This window comes from Podarcis muralis, chromosome 5, assembly GCF_964188315.1.
Source record: "Podarcis muralis chromosome 5, rPodMur119.hap1.1, whole genome shotgun sequence".
Taxonomy (NCBI): Eukaryota; Metazoa; Chordata; class Lepidosauria; order Squamata; family Lacertidae; genus Podarcis; species Podarcis muralis.
This window is the reverse complement of record NC_135659.1, coordinates 45,087,017-45,109,778: the sequence shown is the minus strand read 5'-3', so window position 1 is coordinate 45,109,778 and position 22,762 is coordinate 45,087,017. Positions and strand designations below refer to the sequence as shown.

At 43.3% G+C, this 22,762-nt stretch overlaps 2 protein-coding genes and 1 long non-coding RNA gene across 3 annotated transcripts in view; 1 reads left to right on the top strand and 2 right to left on the bottom strand.

The window, feature by feature from the left end:
* Window positions 1-1,974: 1,974 nt before the first annotated feature.
* CDCP2 (CUB domain containing protein 2) lies at window positions 1,975-21,936 on the bottom strand. Its single transcript, XM_077928708.1, has 5 exons — window positions 21,476-21,936; window positions 18,031-18,369; window positions 14,082-14,435; window positions 11,175-11,353; window positions 1,975-5,452 (listed from the first exon to the last, which is right to left on the bottom strand). Exons 1-5 carry the CDS (start codon window positions 21,840-21,842, stop codon window positions 5,135-5,137), a joined length of 1,557 nt encoding a protein of 518 aa, XP_077784834.1. The 5' UTR covers window positions 21,843-21,936; the 3' UTR covers window positions 1,975-5,134.
* Window positions 5,491-7,243, top strand: LOC114598964 (uncharacterized). The gene is made up of 2 exons (XR_003707212.2): window positions 5,491-6,084; window positions 6,966-7,243. It is a non-coding gene; the product is annotated as an uncharacterized LOC114598964 (long non-coding RNA).
* CYB5RL (cytochrome b5 reductase like) overlaps window positions 21,744-22,762 on the bottom strand; it is a 28,669-nt gene continuing 27,650 nt past the window's right edge. The window contains exon 8 of the mRNA XM_077928714.1: window positions 21,744-21,823. The gene's annotated coding sequence lies outside the window, so the exon portion shown is untranslated. The remainder of the gene's footprint in view (window positions 21,824-22,762) is intronic.

Sequence of the window (22,762 nt, the reverse complement as noted above, 5' to 3'; positions counted from 1 at the left end):
ATTAACCAACATAAAGGATTTGTGGTGATGGGGAGAGGCTTGGCCTTCTTTTCTAAAGCGTGGGCACGCACACACAAAATGTTTCTTTAATGGAGCTTAACATAGATGGCAAATATTTCGCTCATAAATATTTCATTTACCAACGTGTCAGTTCAACAAACATTGACTCAAATCAAGACCCTGATAACAAAGTTTCTTTTTATGAGAGGGAAAGTGCAGGTTGCTTCTTTTTCAAAAATAACCCAACTGTTCCTTTTATCTCTACAGCTTCAGATATCAATATATCAACCTGCACAAAGTCCGTGCTACTTCACAGGTTTTGCGAGGGCCAACTGGCTTGTTTAAATTAGTTTGCATTGTGAATCTGGATCTTTTTTCTGGTTAGAGATGGGGAAGAAGTTTGATGCAGTTCACATTTAAGGGTGAGCCTACCTGATTTGCACTTTCTGAAACCATCCATGAACTGAAACACAGCCATCATTTGAAATTTGCACTTATCTGAATTTTGCCAGGCAGTTCTCTGGCCAGGTAATGTGTACAAAAAATGCTACCTTCTCACAGGAGCAGTCCTTTGGTATTCCACTAGTTTTGAGGCTTTCTGTATTCAGGAAGCCATTTCCGTGTTAACTGCTCTGTCATGGCAGTCCTGCAAAACCTCAGTCCATTATAGCCAGTTCTGGGTCACCTTCTGGACCCCCGTCAGTTGATATAGCTAGGCATATTGGACATTATTGTTGTATTGTGATAACTAAAAGTACAGCCTGGAACACACTGTTACATTTTCAGAGAAAATTGGAAGTGGTGTACGAAGTGTTTTTCAGGGAAACTTGTCCATCATTACTGCTCTCATGGAGAAACTCCTGACATTATTCCAAGGAAATCAAAGGTTCCATTGAATACAATTGGAAAGTGCCCATCTGCAGACCAGAAAACAGTGTATGTAGATGGCCACTTCTGCACTAAAAAAAGAGGAAACGCGTTTACATAAAATGTGAATATGCTAAATTATATGTACAATTGCAAAATTAAAAATAATTACCATAATTCCAGTGGAAACGCAATACATTTCACTATAGTGACAAAGACTGTGACCAGGTGACATGCACCTGCTGCCCATGTATTGTGCTGATAGATAACTTCAAGACTTCTACTTTCGCTTCTTATTGTTCTTTAACTTTAAAATGTATTTGGACTGGACAATGCTTTAGAGGACAATCCTCTGTAAAGTAGGATGCATGGGCATCCCACTTGACTTTGCCTTGTAGAAGAAAAGCAATGTTTTGTTGAGCACTTTCTCATATTATTTTGCAGTCCTGCTCAGTAAATTTGCTGTCACGGTTCTGATCTGTGTCCATTAGAAGGTTTGGGAGAAGTGGGTAAGAAAACAGAAAAACTGGTGGCTCAACAAGCTAATTGGAGGACAAAGTAAAGAACATTCTCAAGGAGTTCCAAGGTGACAGGAAGATGGACCAGAACTTTAACATGAGCATGATTTGGAAAAAACAACAACAGGGCAAATTAGGCAGTGAAACAGTGGATTTAAAGCATTTGCCTATCTCCATTCCCATCCCTCCTGTGAAACTCTTTTGCTGTTGCCAGTTTTGTTCTCAGCAGTGTACTGGCACTTGCTCCCACTATGAAAACTGTCTTGTATACTCATGAGTCACATGTACATCAGGAATCCGAAAAGCAGCTTGTCATACCTGTGTCTGTCTGATTCATTGTCTAAGCTCCTGCAAGTCTCGGTTTCTTTTCACTTTTGTTAGGTGGGGGACTTGTGTGTGTGCTCTCGTTGTGTTATAGAGGAGGCCTTCAGAATCTGCTAATAATACTGCCACTGAAAACACAAGGACTGTGACATTATTCTGAAACTATAGTGGAGAAGGCTCATCCTCTTTAGTGAAGATTCTGCATTCAAGGATAGTTCATTGGGGGGGGGGGGGATATTGCTACCCAAATAAATATCCTCCATCCTGGAGAGTCAGGACCATGTTTGGACACAAGGTTTATTTTGAGATGTTTTTACATCATAGTAGGATCACATATATGTAACTTTTGGAAATAAACTTTTGAGAATTTTGGGAAAGGACCCTGAAGTGGCTTTACAACTAAGAATAGGGAATCAAGAAGTCAGCTACTGTATTCATGAAACTTAATATTCTTCGTGACTTAAAAGGAGTAAACGGAAGTTAAGAGTTCTGGTAAAGGCAAGTAGAGGAATATTGCTTTGTCAGATGTGGCTTTCTTGGTGCAGCCAGATTAAAGGACAATGAATTATATTGAGGTGTCCCATGCTTTTGACCCAGAAACAACTATCTCTTCTCTACAATTCATGCATTCTCATACAAATTCAGACAGCATTCAACTTATTCTGTCCTGTCCCTGAGATTTTCTGTAGTACAGAATTTTCAAGGAGCAGAATGGGGGAACCTATCACTTGTAATTATGCCATCGCCAGTCCCTCACTGTTAGTACAATGGTTATTGGTTTCCCTTGCTAGGTTTAAGAAGCTATGAGCAGCATCAAGAGACTGAAGGTGGCAAAGCACTGTATGTGCAACATTTCAGAAATAAAGCGCTTGAAGGCTTGCCATAGCTGTCTCTCTTGGTCATTTAAAAGTGAAACTGACTTGCTCAAATAGGCACTCTGTGGAAATCATTTAAGTAGAACTTCATGAATTTATCATGAAATATCATGTGCTAAGAAGTGGTTATTTAAATATCTGAGTATCGCATGTAATCAGAGAATTGTGAACTCATGAACTATCAGACCTTTTGAAGCTTAAAACAAAAAATATGTTTGCTAACATTGCCCATGCAAGGCAAAATCACTACCAGGACAAAAATATTAAGAAGGCTTAACTTCTGTCTGCTCCTGTTTTACAGGTACATATGCTAAAATCCCATAAGGGGACCTACACACTTGATCAGCACTTATTTCTTTCAACAGGGTATAGGATTCCAGGGCTGGATCCACACTGACCTTTTAACCGTTATTGGAACGGTATTAGATAGATCGTTCTAAAACGTCACAGGGCATACTGGTAAATTTAAAATGTTCCTTACCTTGTTTTTATCCGTCAAAACACAGTTTCCCTACTGCTGGTTCCTGGTTGCTCTGCAGCGTCCTCTGGTGTCAAATTTTAATAACACATTATGAACATTACAAGCAAAATGTAATGTGTCCATCTACATTATGAAAATCATTCCTTAACGTTATAAACCACGAGTGTAGTTCTGCCCCAGGTGATTTGTACTCATAAACTTGTTAATTTAAAAACCAGCTTTTGGATTTGTCCCAGGAATATTTAAATTTGCTTTATGGTTTTAAATGGAAGACCAGCTAGATTGTTAGAAAAAAACATTTTTCAAAAAAACAAAGCTAGATTTTTTATTAAGAAAGGGAAGAATTGATGTGCATCTTTTTTTCTTTAAGAAGAGAGATGGAATACTGGCTCTGAATTATTTCAAGACTCTAAAAGTTTTTCATCATGTCAGAGGCTGACTTCTTAAGTCTAAAGGGCAATATGTAGTATGAACAAACTGTGGGTTCCTCACCCTACCCTTGGCATATGAACACACCAACCCTCTGCTCCTAATGGGTACAAAAGCATCTGGCTTATAGGTTATCAAGATGCTAAGGAACTATAATACTTCTGCTGCAATGTCTCTTACAGGCTGCTGTGATTTTTCCACTATTCCATAAGCAGTGTGATATCTTCTCAAAGGAGACAAGAGTACACACTCAAGATCTCTTAATGTGGATTAGTTACTTGTTAATGTTCTTTAATCACTAGTTTCTTCACACAAGCAGGAGGGTTAAAGAGCAGTTCAAGTGTCACACCACTCTTTAAAGCAACATTAAGATTCTCCGTCTTCTTAAGCTTTTCTCCATAAGGGAAGGTGCTCCATCTCTCCTAATCATTTTAGTTTCTCCATTTTGTATCTTTTCCACCTCTACCATACCCTTTTAGAGATGGGGTGAGAAAACTGAACATAGAATTTTAAACAGGGACACGCCATAGGGCAGTTTATGTGAAGGTATACACCTTACTTGCTGTTTGATTTTCATATCCTACTCCTAATATTGAGATTGCCTTTTTCAGTGTTAAAGTATACCTCTTCACACCCATCTCTTCTGCATACTGCTTCAAAATTATTGATGTGTATGATGACAGGAGTGCACAGAAGTAATTGTGCATAAGCAGTACTATTTTTTTGAAGTCCCCAGAAACCCACAATTATTCTAAGAGAGGTGATCACATATACATACAAAATTTCTCAGCCTCATATAATCAACATGCTTAAGTCTAATTAATGCACGAAGGTGTTAAAACCACAGAGCAACCCGACATGCCAGGCTTAGCTAGGTCACACCCCCTCACCTCGGGAGGAAGGTAATCAAACCTATTGTTCTCTCCCAACCTGCCTGAGAAGCTCAACATGGCTCTAACAAGCCATTCTTGTGTTCCTGTACCAATAATTTAGGAACTTTCATCACTGTAATTAAGTCAAGTTTTACTGCCTATGTTTTCTGAAAGATGTATGGAAAAGCACATGAACCTGACATGTTTGCAAGTAAACCAATTGAAGTGTTTGTAAGTAAACCCATTTTTAATGTACCAAACGTGTGCTCTTTTTCTATGCTGAGGGGAAAGGGACCATTTTGGAACTCACAAGGGTGTATTTTAAATATCTAACAGCCTTCCCCCCGCCCACACTTTGCTGCATGTTTTGTGATTATAAATCTCTGCTGGGATTCTCTCACCAAAAAATACTTGCCCCAAACTTCGATCTTGGCATCCAGGAATTCTCCTTTTATACCTATAATTTCCCCTTGCCACCAACGAAGATTAGTTCTGGGAAAATGAGGGGCAAATTTACATTAAATGAAAACGAGTGTTAAGAAGGTATGCTGGCGCAGATACACTCTAAGCGTGTGATTTTGAGCAAAAGCTCAGGAGTCCTGTTCAGATCTAAACTGGCAGGGGACAAGGCTAGCCTGATGTGGTGAGTTGCCACTATAAGTGAGCATTTTAACCCAGCTCCAGAACAAGCTGCCTCTCATGTGAGTCTCACTGAGTAGCTGACATGGAAGGAGTGCCAAGAGGATAGGTGTCCGAAAGGCTGGATCCCTATAGCAAGACTAACCCAACAATAGCAATGATCATGAGAACCCCAGCAAGAATACAGATGCTGATGAAGACAATGTCACTGGTGTCCTGGCCCTTGCTCTCGTAGACTTCTGCTGCCTCCATATCCTGCTGTTGGGACTCCACCAGGTTCTCTGCATACTGGTTCAGTCTGTAGGGATCAGAGCCAGAGATAAGATTCACAGAGGCCTCTTTCCTTTTGGGTTCGCACTGCACTTCATACTGGTGAATGTCTTCCTGATTTCCATCTGAAAAGTCAATATACAGGATGCTGACAATCACAGACGTGTTGTTTCTTTTCTATAAAAGAAGAAAGAAATACAAGCAAAAGAAAAGTGTTTTATTTTAACACCGTGCAGCCAGTGAACATATTCCTTTTCTACATTAGTAATAAATCTTCTAAAGAAGTAAGGCTGTCTAAGGTTTACTTTGTGAGGTACTAATTTATTTTTAATCCGGTAGGGACTTTACCTACTAGAGAAGAATGGCAGATCAAGTTGATGGATTATGCCGAAATGGCTAAAATGACCGGAAGAATCAGAAAACAGGAAGTCCAAAATTTTAATAAGGAATGGGGGGAAATGATAACCATTAAAAACCATTGTAAACAGTTAAAATCGTTAGTAGGTTTGGGATATCACTTGTAGCTTAATGGTGAGTTTTGGACACAATGGAGATGTAAAAGATTTGGATTATCATAAAAGATGCAGGAGGAAATGATTAACAATAAGACCCACAAAGGGGAGGAGGGAAGTCCAGGAGATTCCTTGCAATATTGTTTTTATGTTGTATGTTTGATATGTGACTGTAAAATTTTAATCTGAAAAACCAAATAAATAAATTTATATATATGTAAATAATTTTATTTTTAATCCTCTATGTTTTCTAGATAAAACAAGATGCATGATGCCATGCAAGGCAACAGAATCCAGGTGGGTCTGACTAACTCCATAACGACAAAGCTGAACACAGCTCTCAAGCAACATATTGCGGTTGCCATATGCTCAATATCTTTTTGGGTTTCTGCAGTGCCAGGCAAAACCAGATACTTATTGAGAGGCCCCTGTTGGGCTGCCACCACTGTTTTGTGGATCGCAGTATTATGCAGGGCTCGGGTGGCGCTGTGGGTAAAAGCCTCAGCGCCTAGGGCTTGCCGATCGAAAGGTCGGCGGTTCGAATCCCCGCGGCGGGGTGCGCTCCCGTTGTTCGGTCCCAGCGCCTGCCAACCTAGCAGTTTGAAAGCACCCCCGGGTGCAAGTAGATAAATAGGGACCGCTTACTAGCGGGAAGGTAAACGGCGTTTCCGTGTGCGGCTCTGGCTCACCAGAGCAGCGATGTCACGCTGGCCACGTGACCTGGAAGTGTCTCCGGACAGCGCTGGCCCCCGGCCTCTTGAGTGAGATGGGCGCACAACCCTAGAGTCTGTCAAGACTGGCCCGTACGGGCAGGGGTACCTTTACCTTTTTATACAGAGAAAAGATAGGTGGCAACATAACTTGGTAGGTTTATAGGTAAAGTTTTGGGCCAGGAAGACACAGTATATTTACACAGTGAGATAATTAGGTGGATTACAGTTTGTACTAGCGCCAAACTGGAGCAAGCTTTGAATAGAGCAGAGGGAAGTTATGTGCATTTTGTCTTTGACATTCAGTACGTGTACTGATTTTTATATTTCTGTGATGGAATCTTTGGTACCACTATCTGACTTGCATATGCTATGGATGCAGAGCAGACGGGAAGAAAATCAATACGATTGGCCTGATTATGAGCTACTCACAGCTGGGGAATAATCCTTTTTTTATTCTACTGGTAGGCCATACCCTTCCTTCCAGCCACAGTACATCAGTCAATCAATGTACGCCTTTATCAGAAGAACCTGCATTAAAACGCTTGTAGAGCTTCCCCTTTCAAAGCGGGAATAGTGCACAAAGGAAGCAGATGGATCTGCTGCCAGAAAAAAAGTCCTTCTCAAACTCCATGAAACTAGAGAAAGCAAAATTGGATTACTCATTGGATTATCATCCCATCGTACTGCTGGACACCTGACCTGCTGTGACATCATTGCCAAAATTAAAACAACAAATGACCCTTGTTCTGGACGTATTTTTTAAAAGTGGTTTATTTCATACTGTGGCCTCATTTAGCCCCATAAAGCCTCATTTATGGTGACTTGTCATAGGCAGATGCCTTGTTTGGACTCAGACCAATAGTCCACCAGGTTCAGTATTGTCTATGCTGACTGCCAGTATTTCACCAGGGTCTGAGGCAGACCTACCTAGAGATGCTGTGGATGGAACCTAGGAACTGTTGTATGTACAGCAGATATGCTCTGCCACTGAGCTATGGCTCCTTCCCATCACCTTAAGATTGCCTGGTATCGCTTGTTCTCTATCATAGCAGAGAAGTCATGCCCACAGTCCAGGAAAGGCACCTTAACAGCCCCCATCTCCAACTTATTGCCCCCTTGACTGTTTCAGCCCCTGGGTGTTGTCTGCCTATGTGAGTGACTGGCTTGTGATTGGCGGGAAATAGCCACCTGTCAATCAAGACCCACCTGGGCCAGAAACTCTTTAAAAGATGACTGTTGCCAAATAGGTCCCTCAGCTGACCATCTATCTGAGGAGGCAGGAGCATATTTATAAGTAGCTGCAATAAGAGAAATAACTTGAAATATTTTCTTTTTGATGTACCATTCTGCTTTTACCTTGTCTTTTTATTCTAAATAAACTTAATAAGATTGGCTGTTGGGGACTTGGGTGCATTTTTGCTGGACTCAAAGGGGTATTTCCTGCCCTCACAGGGCTGTACAAGTTGGATCTGACAGAGAAAAGTAAAGTCTCTGGGGTTCAGGGAAGAGCTGGGAAGGCTTGATGATCTCTCATTTCCCCTCATAAATATGTCCCTTGGATCCACAGAAATCACTCTCATCTGGAGACAGAGGGACCAGAGAACCTCAGGCCTGGTATGACTGACCTACCTAGACTGGCAGGCGAGGAATGAATGAAGCAAAAGGCCTCTCCTCTCTTCTTTTACACACACCTCATGGAATCACAAAATGGTACAATAAAGGGAAACAAGTTGAACTTATGACTACCAGTTCTTTGATCATGACAAGTCAAAACTATGTCATGAGGAAGCTTGGCTTAGCTCCCACGGATATGAAAATATGTTGAAAATAAATACATGAAAATATTATGAATAATTTACAAGTTATCTAGTATTCCCCAGCAGCGCATAGCCTCATTTCAATGTCGTTTGGATGCTCAGCACCTTTGACTGCCAGGTCATTGACCAAGGAATGAGCACCCCTCATTTCCTCTTTCTTTCTCTGCTCACTGGGTGGCCATAGACAAGTTATTTCATCTAGGGTCTTTAACGTGAGCCTTGTCACCTGCACACCAACAGCTTCACAGATGACAGGGACCTAAAATGAAATTTCCCAGGAATCAGACAATAACTGCACCCCAAAGCAATGGTTACTTTCAAAAATGTGGGACTCATGTCAATCACCTATAACTTATAAAAATATAGTGCTTGTGTTACTATCAGTAGCCAGATATCCGTATACTGGAAATCATCAAATATTCCTATGAGAGAGGTATGTTTTCCTAATGTATGGAACACAGCTTTATCTAAATATCTGGTCAGACTTAGACATGTTGTTTGGGGTGAAGCCAAATCAGACAGTTCTGAAGTGGATCTGTTTCCATTTTTTAAATTATATAAATATGGAGAGTCATATAAGTACTCCTCCCATGACTCCTCGTTGTGGTTGGACTATATAAGGTAAAGGGTCCAGTTAGGTCCAGTTGCGGACGACTCTGGGGTTGCGGTGCTCATCTCGCTCTATAGGCCGAGGGAGCCGGTGTTTGTCTGCAGTCAGCTTCTGGGTCATGTGGCCAGCATGACTAAGCCACCTCTGGTGAAACCAGAGCAGCACATGGAAACGCCATTCACCTTCCCGCCGGAGCGGTACTTATTTATCTATTTGCACTTTGACGTGCTTTTGAACTGCTAGGTTGGCAGGAGCTGGGACAGAGTAACGGGAGCTCACCCCATTGCAGGAATTCGAACTGCCGACCTTCTGATTGGTAAGTCCAAGAGGCTCTGTGGTTTAGACCACAGCGCCACTATACAGACTCATCTTAAAACCTTGGCTATATGTAACTGCACCTCTGTAATTTGTTTTTTTTTTATACAGAATATACTCAGCGTATGGTTCTGTTATGGTTTGTATGATTATGTGTCAGTTTGTACATACATCGATAAAAATTATACTAAATTATATTAAAACAAAATGTGGGACTTAGGAGCAGTTAAAAAAAAAAAAAAAAAACACCACCCCAAAGCAGCAGTGGTAATTGAAGGTGTTATTGGTGCTGTGGTGTTTTAACCTTTTCCTTGCATGCCACGATCCTACAGTATTTGAAGTACACTCACTCTTGTTAGCTGCTGAGAGGAAATTTCCTCCCAATGCTTAAAATGAGATATTTTTCTAAGGTCTGCAGAGGGGTGGAAGGAGTTAAATTCACCCTGCTTTGATCTTGATATTTAACACCCCCTAGCAGAGGCTGCTATTTGCATTTTTTAAGGAAATGTGCCCTATAAATGTGTGAAACTCCACCTTAAATGTTACTCTGGTTTAGTCTAAGTTTTTCTTTGTGCAACCTGAGGATAATTTAACACATGTTGAACATCTGGAAGGATTTTGCTTAGTAAAAGAAACCACAGATCTGAGTTCCCCATTCACAGTGGTCAGTATGCTTTCTGATTATCATGAAGCCTTCCTCCAGAAAAATCATTAGACCAGGCTAATCAGCCAGAGTGTTGGAAAACCTTCTTAGAACAAAAACTGAGTCGTGATGAGCTTTCTGTCTAGGCTTGGATGCCACATGAGGTACAGTTCAAACAAAACACCACATTTACACCACAAACTTTTATCCAGGCATCACTTCACAGGCCGCTTACTTCAGAGTATAATGGAGGATACTTTCATCTTAGACAGGTGCTTCTCAGCCTGACCTACCTCAGAGGGTTGTAGTGAGGATAAAAAAGGGGGAAAGGGGAGAACCAATACCAAACGTTAGAATGTGCTTTACCCCAAATAGTTATTTCCATTCCTTCAAATACACACCCATAGATGTAACATTTCCCCTGTGTGTTTGTGTGTAACATCTCAGAGGTGGTGTGGAGAAATGTGAGAGTATGTGTGTGCGAGAGAGACAGAAACAGAGAGAAGGTGGGGTGAGAGACCCAGGATGGGAGACTCCCATGAGAATCCCCATGTACACTTCCTTGAATTCCATGGTGGAAGAAAGGTGGCATATAAAATGTACAAGATAAATAATAACTGCATCTGCATTGCCTCATCTTCACTCCTCCAGTAGTAAATCTTCTCCCCTTATCCATTCAATGACACAACTGTGTGTTGGCCTTGTAGTTCCCTGTTATTTATGTTGAACAAGCAAAGGAAGCAGCCAATAGTAAGGGGCAGCAAGTAATCCACACAGGATAACTTCACTAATTCGGCCATGGGAACAAATCCAGGAACAGATGCTCTGAGGATTGGTCCAGGGGCAACGAATGATAATAATTGTGCCTCCTGCTGATGCAGAATACAAGGCCCAGGCAGCGAACATATTTTACTTGGACATGGCCTTTATTTATACAAGCCTAACTTTAAAAAGCGCGGCGGGGTGCGCTCCCGTTGCTCGGTCCCAGCGCCTGCCAACCTAGCAGTTCGAAAGCACTCCCAGGTGCAAGTAGATAAATAGGGACCGCATACTGGCGGGAAGGTAAACGGCGTTCCGTGTGCGGCTCTGGCTCACCAGAGCAGCGATGTCACGCTGGCCACGTGACCCGGAAGTGTCTCCGGACAGCGCTGGCCCCCGGCCTCTTGAGTGAGATGGGCGCACAACCCTAGAGTCTGTCAAGACTGGCCCGTACGGGCAGGGGTACCTTTACCTTTACATTTTTTAACTTTAAAAAAACACACAAAAACACACACACCCCGATCACTTACCTGCGGTTCTGTACCACAGGTTTCAAACCTTGCATGTATCCTAAAATTCAAGCCGACCACTTGTGCAGGGCAGGACGGGATTCCTAAATATATCTTATTCCTCTCCAGCTGAGCCAGTGACTGTGTGGGAATCTGGATCTGAAACTCTGTCCGTGTGCAGCTGACATTCATGAGGACAACTGCGAGAGGGGAAACAAAAGAAAGGAAGAACCTTCCCTGAAATCACCGGAGGTTAATAACAAATAGCTGGCAGCATTCCCACAGATGAATCACACTGTCTTAGCCAGATATGTCAGTGGACCTGATACAGCGCTGTCTAAAGGGAAGTCTATGTCCTGCATTCTGAAGTCCTATATGGGCATATATGCATTGCCTGACCAGATATTTGGCTGCAGGCTTCCAGCGCCGGGTCCCAAACCGCCTCTTGGAGGGTAGGGCAGTAATTGTTATTGATAATTTTGTCCGCGATGGCAGCCGGGGCGGCCTGCCCCCCTCCCCCGTTCACCCCTGCCAGAGCTTAACAGAAAGCAGAGCCTCAAAGAGCTACCCGGCTAATGTTTGTTAGTGATCCAACCTGAGTATGAAGTTGCACTTTACCAAGTGAATCAGGGAATAAGACATAACCAGTGGTAAAGGCCACAGGCTCACAATTTTAAGCGAACTGAAACATTTGCTTTATTGGTACACAGTATTTCATAAAGAAAATAATATTATCTTCGTGCAGAAAATAATAGTATGAGCTAAAGCACAGATTTGAAACTAGATAATAATCGACACCACCACAGTGATCGTAGATGTGACTCTGGGCAGCATACAGTTTAGTGTTTGGGAAGGTTCATCACGCCTTTTCACTCCTGAGTTCATTTTTTCAAAGCTCACTGAGAAATCCTCAAATACATTAGGTTGGTAATTTAAAACCCTACTTCCAGCTTAACAACAGCAATGTGAAATAGAAGGCGCAGCTCTTAACTGCTTTTCATTTCCTAATATCCACCACAGGAGATTGACACCACTGGCTCTGACCTGGGACAAAGAAACCAGTTCCTGCTGTGCAGTTCAGCAAACATATACAAGGCTGGTCATTGGTACTATGCAGGAAGGAATGTCCCATGCAGAAATAAGATAGAAATCATCCCTCACACATCTCTGAGACACTATTAGTCAACAGCAAGACTGCTGTTTGCTGCCCAGCTTTAGGGTGTGTGTGTGTATAGTGAAAGTGTGAGTGATGCTTATTATGTATGACTTCAGCAAGAGTTAGGCTCCAGGCAATAAGATTCTGGGACCCAACAGAGCTTGTTGTTAGCCCATGTGAGCCAGAAGCAGGTGTCCTGTCCAAAACAAGCAGAAGTCAAGGTCCAAAGCAGAAGCATACATTTAGTCAAACCCAAGATCCAAGAGAAAAATCAGAGAAAGGGAGCAGGAGCTTAGGCTCACTCCGGAGGGAAGCCATTCAGACTGCCAAAGACAAGCAAGCTCCGAGGCAAAACCTTTATAGGACATGGTGTCCTGGGATTGGTCGTTGGGGGTCAGCTGACTGGGTGCTGAACAGGCTGGTATTACTGTCTAGAATGGCACATCAAAACCCAGTGCATTGGGCTTATGCTACTGGTGACACAGGATGTGAAGCCCCTGATTATGACTGTTGGGAGTTCTTGTCTGAGATCCTGCACCCTCCCTTTCAGCACTGTACACATCCATCTATGCATCCCCAATTATTTTTGCAGCTTGTACTGCAGTGTTGTGTTGTGGCAGCAGCATGGGCGTAGTCGCAGGTGAGGGTACAGTTGCAGTGACGGGGCTGGCAGCAGCACAGGCATGACACCCAGAGCAGGGAGCGGGCAGGATTGGGACCCGGATTTGCAGAGGGATGTGTCATGGGGTCAGGGGCATTGTTAGCCATTTTGCTTACAGAGGCAAAATGTATCGGGTTGGTCCTTACTACATTGTCCATGTCTGGAAGCACCCGAAGTCATTTGAGAAGGTAAAGTGTTGGTCTAATAAACATACATACATACCAATACATACATACATACATACATACATACATACATACATACAGGTGTTTATCTTTGTCCTTGCAGCTGACCTCTTTATCCTGTATATCTTAGCTGGTACCAAGAGTCAAGGTAGCTCTGGTCTGATCTAGTACCTCAATTCTTCTAAAGCTTCTCTCACTTTGTTTATTTGACTGTATGAACCCACAGTGAAGAAGTGTGCACTTTGCAGCACTAAAATGAACAGAACCAAACAACTGAGAATATTCAAAATAAAATGTCCAACCCATTCTGCCAAGGATTGGACCAGGTGTTGACTAATACCAGCCTACCAGATTTCAGCCTACACAATATAAACCAATATGACACAAGACAGAGCAAGTATACTGCAGAAAATCCATCTTGGATGACTTCACTGTAGATGACTTAAACAAGACTTCCAATTTTAGCTGTTATGCAGCTGGCCTCTTGCAAAGCTCATCACAGAAATACAACCTCTGATAAGTAAATATTAGAGTAAAGAAATAGCAAAGCAAGGGTTGAAAAATTACCCATATTTCTCCTGAAACGAAGTATGAACTACCAAATACTTTCTGACCATGTGTATTTAATAATAACACAGTTTGAAAACTGCACGCAAAACAGAAAACCACTGATTGCATAGCTTTCCCGCAAAATTTTATATAATTTGTATGCCACTGCATTAATAATTTTGGTATTTTCTCCCAACACATAAACGCAAGTACTTTCTGACAACTTATCATTTGTGTGTCATGCTCATTTTCAACAATGATTATTATCTTCAGGCTTGTTCTGGATTCTCTTGTTCACAAACACCCCCCCCCCCCCCCCCGCAAATATTCCACACAACAGAAAATCTGGGTGAAAGAGATCAGATGGTGGGCCATACCTCCGATGTATGCAACAGAGAAACCTCGGTTGGCTGTGTTCCTGTCTGTGTGAAGGACCAATAGCAGCTTGTTTCTACTGGATATAATAGGAGACAGCATTTCTCTCCCACACCACTTCCCCAGCAGAGACGCCTTCTCGGTGCCTCCATCAAACGCAGCCAGATGGTCATAATCACAGCCATCTGTCAGGCTGTTCCGCCCCTCCAGATCCAAGTCCAGGAAGAAGACTTTGATTCGATATCCTGGGGGCAGCTGGATGGCCCAGTGACACTTGATATTATTGGGGTAATAGTTGGGATACTGAGGACTGGAGAAATTTCCTTTGACGGCTGTGTACACCTCCTGACATGCACCTGGTTACAGAACAAAGAGAGTGTGATACAATTCAGACAGCCCAAGGAATGAACTTTAATTTCTTGTAGTGCTGTGTAAGACATTCCTAAACACTTCTCTCTCTCCCACATCCCTCTCCCCAACCCAATGGGAAATGCAATTTCAACTTCTTAACCTCCCCCCGCCCCTTGGCTGTAGGGTAGCCACTTGCTCATCACCCAAAAGAGGAAATGCATCATCAAAAGAAGAGGTTTGCATAAAATCTGCATATGCTGATATGTATGTATAGATTAGGGATGGGGAGAAATTGGATTCAGTTCACATTTAAACAATACAGAAACCGAACTGTAGCCATCCTTCAAAATTCACACTTCTCCAAGTTTTGCAATGCAGTCCTACAAACAAGTAATGAACATAGAAATGCATACGACCACCAGGATAAGGTGTGCATATAAATGTATGCATTAGTGAGTTTGATATATACCTACTGACATAGAATAACCTAACAGCATATTCCCTAGCCTAGCTCATGTGTCCAATGGGAGACCTTTGTCCAAGCCCTATAGCAAAATCCACAAGTCTGATGTAGAGCTGGCAAGCTCTTCTGGGAAAATGCACATTGTAAAGCTGTCCTGGGGCTAAAAAGCTTCATAATACAGATAAGGATGGGGAAACCCCTGTACACAGAAAGAGAAAGCTAGCCTGTCAGGGAGAACACCAAGGCACACCTTTTCTCCCTGACAGGCTAGCTTTCCTTAGATCTATCCAATTACCGCCCGGTCTCGAATCTTCCATTCATGGGTAAGGTGATTGAGAGAGCGGTTGCTGAACAGCTTGGTAGGTTTCTGGATGAAACATCTGCTCTGGATCCATTCCAGTCTGGCTTCCGCGCTGGTCATGGGACCGAGATGGCTCTGGTCGCCCTAACAGATGATCTCCGCAGGCAGCTGGATCGAGGTGGGTCGGGGCTGCTGATTCTTCTAGATCTGTCAGCAGCCTTTGACATGGTCGATCATGAACTCCTGGACCACCGCCTTGCCGACGTGGGGATCCAGGGCACAGTCCTTCAATGGCTGCGCTCGTTTCTCTCTGGTCGGGGACAGAGGGTGGCGCTTGGGGGGGGAATTGTCATCGCGCCACTCCTTGGTGTGTGGAGTGCCTCAGGGTGCGATTCTCTCCCCGATGCTTTTTAACATCTTTATGCGCCCCCTCGCCCAGCTTGTCCGGAGTTTTGGGCTGGGTTGCCATCAGTATGCTGATGACACCCAACTCTATCTGTTGATGGATGGCCATCCTGACTCGGCCCCAGACACACTGACCAGATGTCTGGAAGCTGTGGCTGGATGGTTACGTGGGAGCCGGTTGAAGTTAAATCCTGCGAAGACAGAGGTCCTCTGGCTGGGGCGGGACGATATGGGATCGAGGGGGCAACTCCCATCTCTTGCGGGGGTGCAATTGGTGCCAGCACCGTCCGTTAAGAGTCTGGGTGTAATCTTCGATACCTCCCTCTCTATGGAGGCGCAGATTACAGCTATAACAAAGGCGGCATTTTTTCATCTCCGCCAAGCTAAGCAGTTGGCCCCTTATCTCTCTCGCCCTGACCTAGCCACTGTGATCCATGCGACGGTCACCTCCAGACTGGATTATTGTAACTCGCTCTACGTGGGGCTGCCCTTGAGACTGACCCAGAAACTCCAGCGGGTACAGAATGCCGCAGCGAGACTCATTACGGGGTCCTCGCTGCGAGATCACATTCACCCGGTGCTATACCACCTGCACTGGCTCCCGGTGGAGTATAGGATCAGGTTTAAGGTGCTGGTTTTAACCTTTAAAGCCCTATACGGCCTAGGACCCTCATACCTACGGGACCGCCTCTCCTGGTATGCCCCACAGAGAAACCTACGGTCTGTAAATAAAAACATCCTCAAGGTCCCAGGCCTCAGAGAGGTTAGGCTGGCCTCAACTAGAGCCAGGGCCTTCTCGGCTGCGGCTCCAATCTGGTGGAATGCTCTGTCACAAGAGACTAGGGCCCTGCGGGACCTGACATCTTTCCGCAGGGCCTGCAAGACAGAGTTGTTCCACCAGGCCTTTGGTCAGGGCGCAGCCTGACTCCCTCCTCTGGCAACCTGCACAGTATTTTGATGCCATCAATTTGATTTTAATTAATTTTTATAATGAAATATTTTAGAATGTGTGATTATTCAACTATTTGGTTATTTGATTGTTGTTAGCCGCCCTGAGCCCAGCTTCGGCTGGGGAGGGTGGGATATAAATAAAAAATTTATTATTATTATTATTATTATTATTATTATTATTATTATTATTAAAGTTTTGTATGTTTGTGTTTAATGTGAGGCAGAAAACATGCAACCCTCTCCTGTACGTTTTATAGCTCCTGCAGGTTGTGCCCTTTTTTAAATGTGTAGATTAGTTCTATGCCTTAATTCTCACGCTCCTTTTGAATGTGGTGAAGTTGCCACAATGTGATTTTTACTAATCATTTTCTGTGGTTAACATTTCTTCTGAATATGCATCAATGTGGTGAGATCTCAGATTTGCCACATCCTGGAGGCTGGTCAAACACCAAGGTTCTCCAGGATGTAGTAAATCTCAGATTTCATGATGTGGGATTGCATTCAGAAGAAATACTCAACAAGCAAACATATCTTCAAAATGAACATTAGAAACTGATGCAATATTGCCAAAACTTAGCATAGGGTGGATCCTATTGATTAGGAACATATCATAAAAGGTTTAAGATTTGCAAAGGCTGAAATACTAACTTCAATTTTTAAGCAATGCTAGTTTGTTTGCTTTACTGAGGTCAGGATCCATCTCTCAATTTATACAAAAGCTAAGGTTTTTTGAGGAATGAGTAGATATATCCCATTTTTCCCTAGGCTGCTTCCACACCAAGCATTTTCTGAGAAAAGCTGCACTTGTTCATTCTCCTCTTAAGATGCATCTGCATAAAACTCAGGACCAAAGCATACTCTTCCCATATTTTCCCTGTTCAGCTACCATTCTGCTTCCAGAGCTCAGAAATTGACTATAAAACAAACAAACAGTGGGATAGCTGCAGAATCTCCCATGGTGCAAATGGCCTATCACACAGCTGTTCCGTCGGTTTTGGAGCCAGTTATGGCCTCCTTGCATTTCTCTAGCAATTTCCTTCTCTATGGTCTGTCTTTCCTCTCTAGAAATCAACTCTGCCACTTTAACCTTTCCCTTTCTGAAGAGCATTGTCACTATACTGCATCCATATTTTTTCTTCCCCTCTTTGCATTGTAGTGGAGCTGGAGTGAGGGAAGCATTTAGCCCTTTTGCCCATACCAGGATCCCCATGATAATCACATCCTGAAACATTTGGGGCCGAATTAAGTGAGGCTTCCCTCTTCCTCACACAATGTTATTTGGATTCCAGAAGTTTAGAAGCCGAGTTGGCATTCCACTTCCAGCTTAAAGTAGAACCAGCAATATTTAGGTGCTGCTAAAATTTCCATGTCTGGAAGGACCCCAGGATGACTTCCTGTGCTAACAGAGACTCCACAAAACTTGCCATGCCTCTGCTCACTTGATATTGGCATAAGGTTAAGGTAGAATTGTCTTCCATACCTGAAAAGAAATATGCTTTGAAGCCTCTGCCTGCAATGTTAAAGTCTGATTTGAACACAACCAGCAGTTCCTGTGCAGAAGAGATGTCCGGAGGCTTCACATGCCCACAAAAGTGACCAAGGAGTGTATCCCCCATAGTTGGCCCATCAAAGATGGCCACATAATCAAAATTGCACTGCTCACTGTTTTCCATCTGGAAGTCCACAAAAATCAGTTTGATGACAGAATTTGAAGTTGCCTGGATGACCCAACGGCATTCGGCATTGTTGGGGTAATTCTCTGGGTAATCAGGGCTTGTTATTGATCCCGAGAGGCCGGTGAGCACCCCCCCACAAACATCTGGAAGCAAGAAAGCATAACATATTAAAATGAGAGAGAGCTTACAATTCAAGTTGCTTTTACATCACATGACTTTCCTGAAAGCATCTTAGGAAGTGTAGTTTACCTCTCACAGAGGTAAAATTCCCAGCACTCTTAACCAATGAAAGTTCCCAGGATTCCTTGGGGAAAGCCATGTGCTTTAAGTGTGTTTTAAATACCGTATATGGTGTGTACGCAGACCCAGAAACAGCAACTGTTTCAGGCAGTGCGGGGCCTGAGCCACTGTGCCACTCTCAGGAGAGACAAGTGGTTCGGGTGCACTGCAGGCCAGGCCCTGTAGTAAGTGCCACCCCCCGCGGTGTGCCATTTTGTCACCCCCTTAGGGATGACACCCAGGGCAAAGGGGCCCCCCGCACCCCTATCCTACGCCCCTGCCCAGAAAAGGGACATAAATTATGTCATACATATCTCCATCTCTCCAAGCAATAAAAAGAACCAAAACAAGGCACGTGAAAACTGGAAAAGTATAGAAAATGAGGACAGATAGTGGTTCCAAAGAGAGAAGTAAGGTTATAGGCCCTGCCATTTCAAATGAAAAAGTGATGAGGTGAGAGGAGACACAGTGAGTGCTCCCAGACTACCTTCATTGTATCTTCACTGTTGATTTGTTGATTTGTTTGCAGGGAGATTAGACAAGTTTGTTTAATGAGCATTCGTTCTGATTTCATTGCAGAAGGGTTAGATGACATTGTATCAACGCAAGTATCAACCTACACTTCCCAGTGCATTTCCCCTCACTTTCCTTACAGAAAGAAAATCTGATCTTTAGGGGAAGCGGGTTTGTTGTGCAAGACTCCCCCCAATCAACTGCAATTGTCCAATCTGAATCTGCCCTTTTGACTCCAAAAGTGACAGTCCATTGGAGCTAGTAGAGAAGACTAGATCCAATGCATATGTGTGTATGTAGGAATAGAAGAATGAAATGAAATGAATGAGAATAATGAGATGAAAAATAATCAGCATGCAGAGGGTGTACGGGTTTCTTTTCCACCATGTTTCTAGGCACAGGTCTCAAACTGCTGCTTCTTCTGACTCGGCGTTAAAGAGCAGGATTTCGTGTGGAAAGCACTGGGGCAAAAGAACAAGCGCTTGGTGACAGCGCTTTGAAGTGCAGACTTGTACCTAAAATGCATGGGACAAGATGTAAGTGTGGGTGGTCCCTTGGATTTCTCAGATCAAATGAGTTTCCAGGTTGTGGGAGGCCTAGAAGATCTCACACATATAAAGGAGGAGGCCTCATGACTTCATGAAGTTTAAGAAACATTGCTTTGAATGGTGGTCATTCGCCATCATTTTACAAAACAAAACACTATTAACAAAAGCCACAGGCACTTTGTGCTTGCTGACATAGGTTGCTGTTTTGAAACTGCTTACTCTGGGGTAGCCTTACTGAAACCAACAGGGTTTTCTAAGTTGGAACTGGTTTGCAAATCACAGCCTAAGTTCCCATTGTGAGGTCAATTTCTGCTTCCAATTACGCCAAGAAGCAATAAAACTGTAAAGAGAGAGCAGAATTAAGTTTGCAAACCCTTTCCTGCCAGTGCAGGCCCCTGAGACGGAAAGAATCCAATGTTACTACTCCTGAATCCTTCCGTGACTGTTCAGGAAAAACCCTTGAGAAGAAAATACATTTCTACTTGCAATCTCTGCACATTATTTTCTTGAAATCACCAGGAGTAAGCATAATAAATCTCAGTTGCTCCATGATGCCACTTTTATGGACCCATCCTGTAGCTTGATTACAGTTTAATATGAAAAGGGAAATGTAAGAGCTTTTAAAGGAAGTCTAAGCAAGGATTTCTAAATGCTCTGGAAATCTGTATCTAAAGATAATTGATAAGCAAAATTTAAACTAAATTTTAAACTGCCCTTCTTCAGTTAGCCTCACCTGAAGCTGGTAGTAACTGATTGGGGAAGTGTGGTATACCACTGCAGTGTAATATATTGGATTCTATCTGCAGAGAACCACACTAAGTTCCCCACTCAGCCATGAAGCTGAATGATGTTGGTCTAGTCACTCACTCTCATATAGACCAACTCAGTCACACCAAGTCCAGACAGGCAAGGTGCACTTTCAAGGTCTGCAAGGACAGTTGCCTGAGCTGGAGAAACTGGAGATACAGCCAGGTCGATGCACTGCTCCGTTGACTACACCAAGGTAGAAATCTAGGCTCCTAAATATGTATACCAGGCAGGCCAGGTCAACACAGAGACTTTGTAATGCCTGCCAGTCACAGGAACTGATGCTGCACACCTCTTTTCTTCTGCACCGGAATGAAACTTTGAGACCTGAGCATCTACAGACCACAGAAGTTCTCTGGGGTAGGTCCCAGAAAAGAACTGGTGTCCCTGGCAGCCACCACCTTCCCCCTGCAGCCTGTGCACTTTTATTTTTGCTCTCTGAGCTCAAGTACCCTCTCAGTATATTAGCCAGTTTCTTGCCTTGCTTCACTCTCTCACCACTCTACACGACGAGGCATGTTTTCTCCTCTATATCTGGCTCTTCATGCTTGCTGACTCTGTTTGTACAGTAAGGCACACTGTGTTTGTTCTTTATAGGCCTATTACACTTCCCAATCGTTGTTTGCTTGCTACTTCACTTTTGACTCCTCTTTTCTCCTCTGTTTTACCTGTTCTTTTCCTTCACTAGCTCTCGCGTTGTTTGTTTTGATTGCCTAAAGTGGTATTGACCCCCGCCTGTCTTTATAATCACAGATTTGCCTTGTGCCCTAATGAGTAGCTTCAGCTCTATTGGCCGGCTTAGACATTGTACTTGCTGCAGAATTTTCCCTAGAGCTCCACTCTTGTAAAGGCTTATTCCTCCTAAGAGGCTCTGAATCTGTAAGGTGGTGCTGTGTCCCCTGATGTACAACACAGCATGACATATACATGGTCTGGCCTAATGTTGACTGACATTTCTTTTCTGTAAATACGTTTTAATGTAATGTTGATGTATTTTTTGTATATCACTTTGTGAAGGTTGCAAGAAAGACGTCATAAAAATAGTTCGAATAAATAAACAATTCTCTTTCGTAGAGAAGCTGCAACTGAATCCCATTCTAACCTTTTTGGTAAACTGCAGAGAATCCTTGGCTGGCCACATGGTTATCCGAGTGGAATATTACAGTCATGATGTTCCAAGATGAGGTAAATGGTGGAGGGAAACTTGTGCCACAGAATTTTCCTAGGAGATTGCCTTGGTCTTCCGAGATCCCGTTGTAAATCATGAGGTAGTCAAATTCGCAGTTGTCATGGTATTCCAAGTCAAAGTGATGAAAGGTGAGAAGAACAGAGGACCCTTCTGTTACCACTATGAGCCACATGCAATCTGTATCGTATGGATAGAGTCCAGGGAAATTCGGGCTTGAGACATTGCCATGTGGCGCTGAGAGGACACCACCACATTTGATGCCTACAGAAAACATAAACATTTGAAGGTCAACTTTGACTAAGCAGCCACTGTAGCTTACTGTATCTATAAGCAACAACTTGAAGAAATATATAACGGTGTAAGTCCCCACCCCAAAACTCTTTCCTTCTTCTGCACAATGCCATTCTCCCTAATGCCTTTCTCCTGCTTACCCAAGGAGCATTCATTTGGCCATCTTTGCTTGTTGAAGTCAATTAAGACATATTGAACCAATCTTGTGAACAGTTTGATGTGTGTCCAGATAGTGACTCAACACACTACAATGTAGTATTATTGCCCATTTTGCTAATATTAGTTGGTTATTTTACATGCTTTACATGAACTGTAATCCGCTCAAGAATTTCTGAGACTAGGCAGACTCAAATAAAATCTAAATAACTGCCACAGGCAAAGAAATCCTCTGTCCTTCCTAACCTTTTACAATCAGTGTGTAATGCATTGTTATCAGACACTATAATGGACCACAGGGCAAGATCTACAGCTAGTAGATAGATAACGTAAGCCAGCATCATATACATTCCTTTACTACATAAAGCTTAAAGGTAAAGGTACCCCTGATCATTAGGTCCAGTCGTGGACAACTCTGGGGTTGTGGCGCTCATCTCGCTCTATAGGCCGAGGGAGCTGGCGTTTGTCCGCAGACAGCTTCCAGGTCACATGGCCAGCATGACTAAGGAGCTTCTGGCACACAGCGCACAGAAACTCTGTTTACCTTCCTGCCGGAGTGGTACCTATTTATCTACTTGCACTTTGACGTGCTTTCGAACTGCGAGGTGGGCAGGAGCTAGGACCGAACAACGGGAGCTCACCCCATCGTGGGGATTCGAACCGCCAACCTTCTGATTGGCAAGCCCAAGAGGCTCTGTGGTTTAGACCATAGTTATACACAGTGGAAAGCATCTCATTCCTGCATAAATCTAA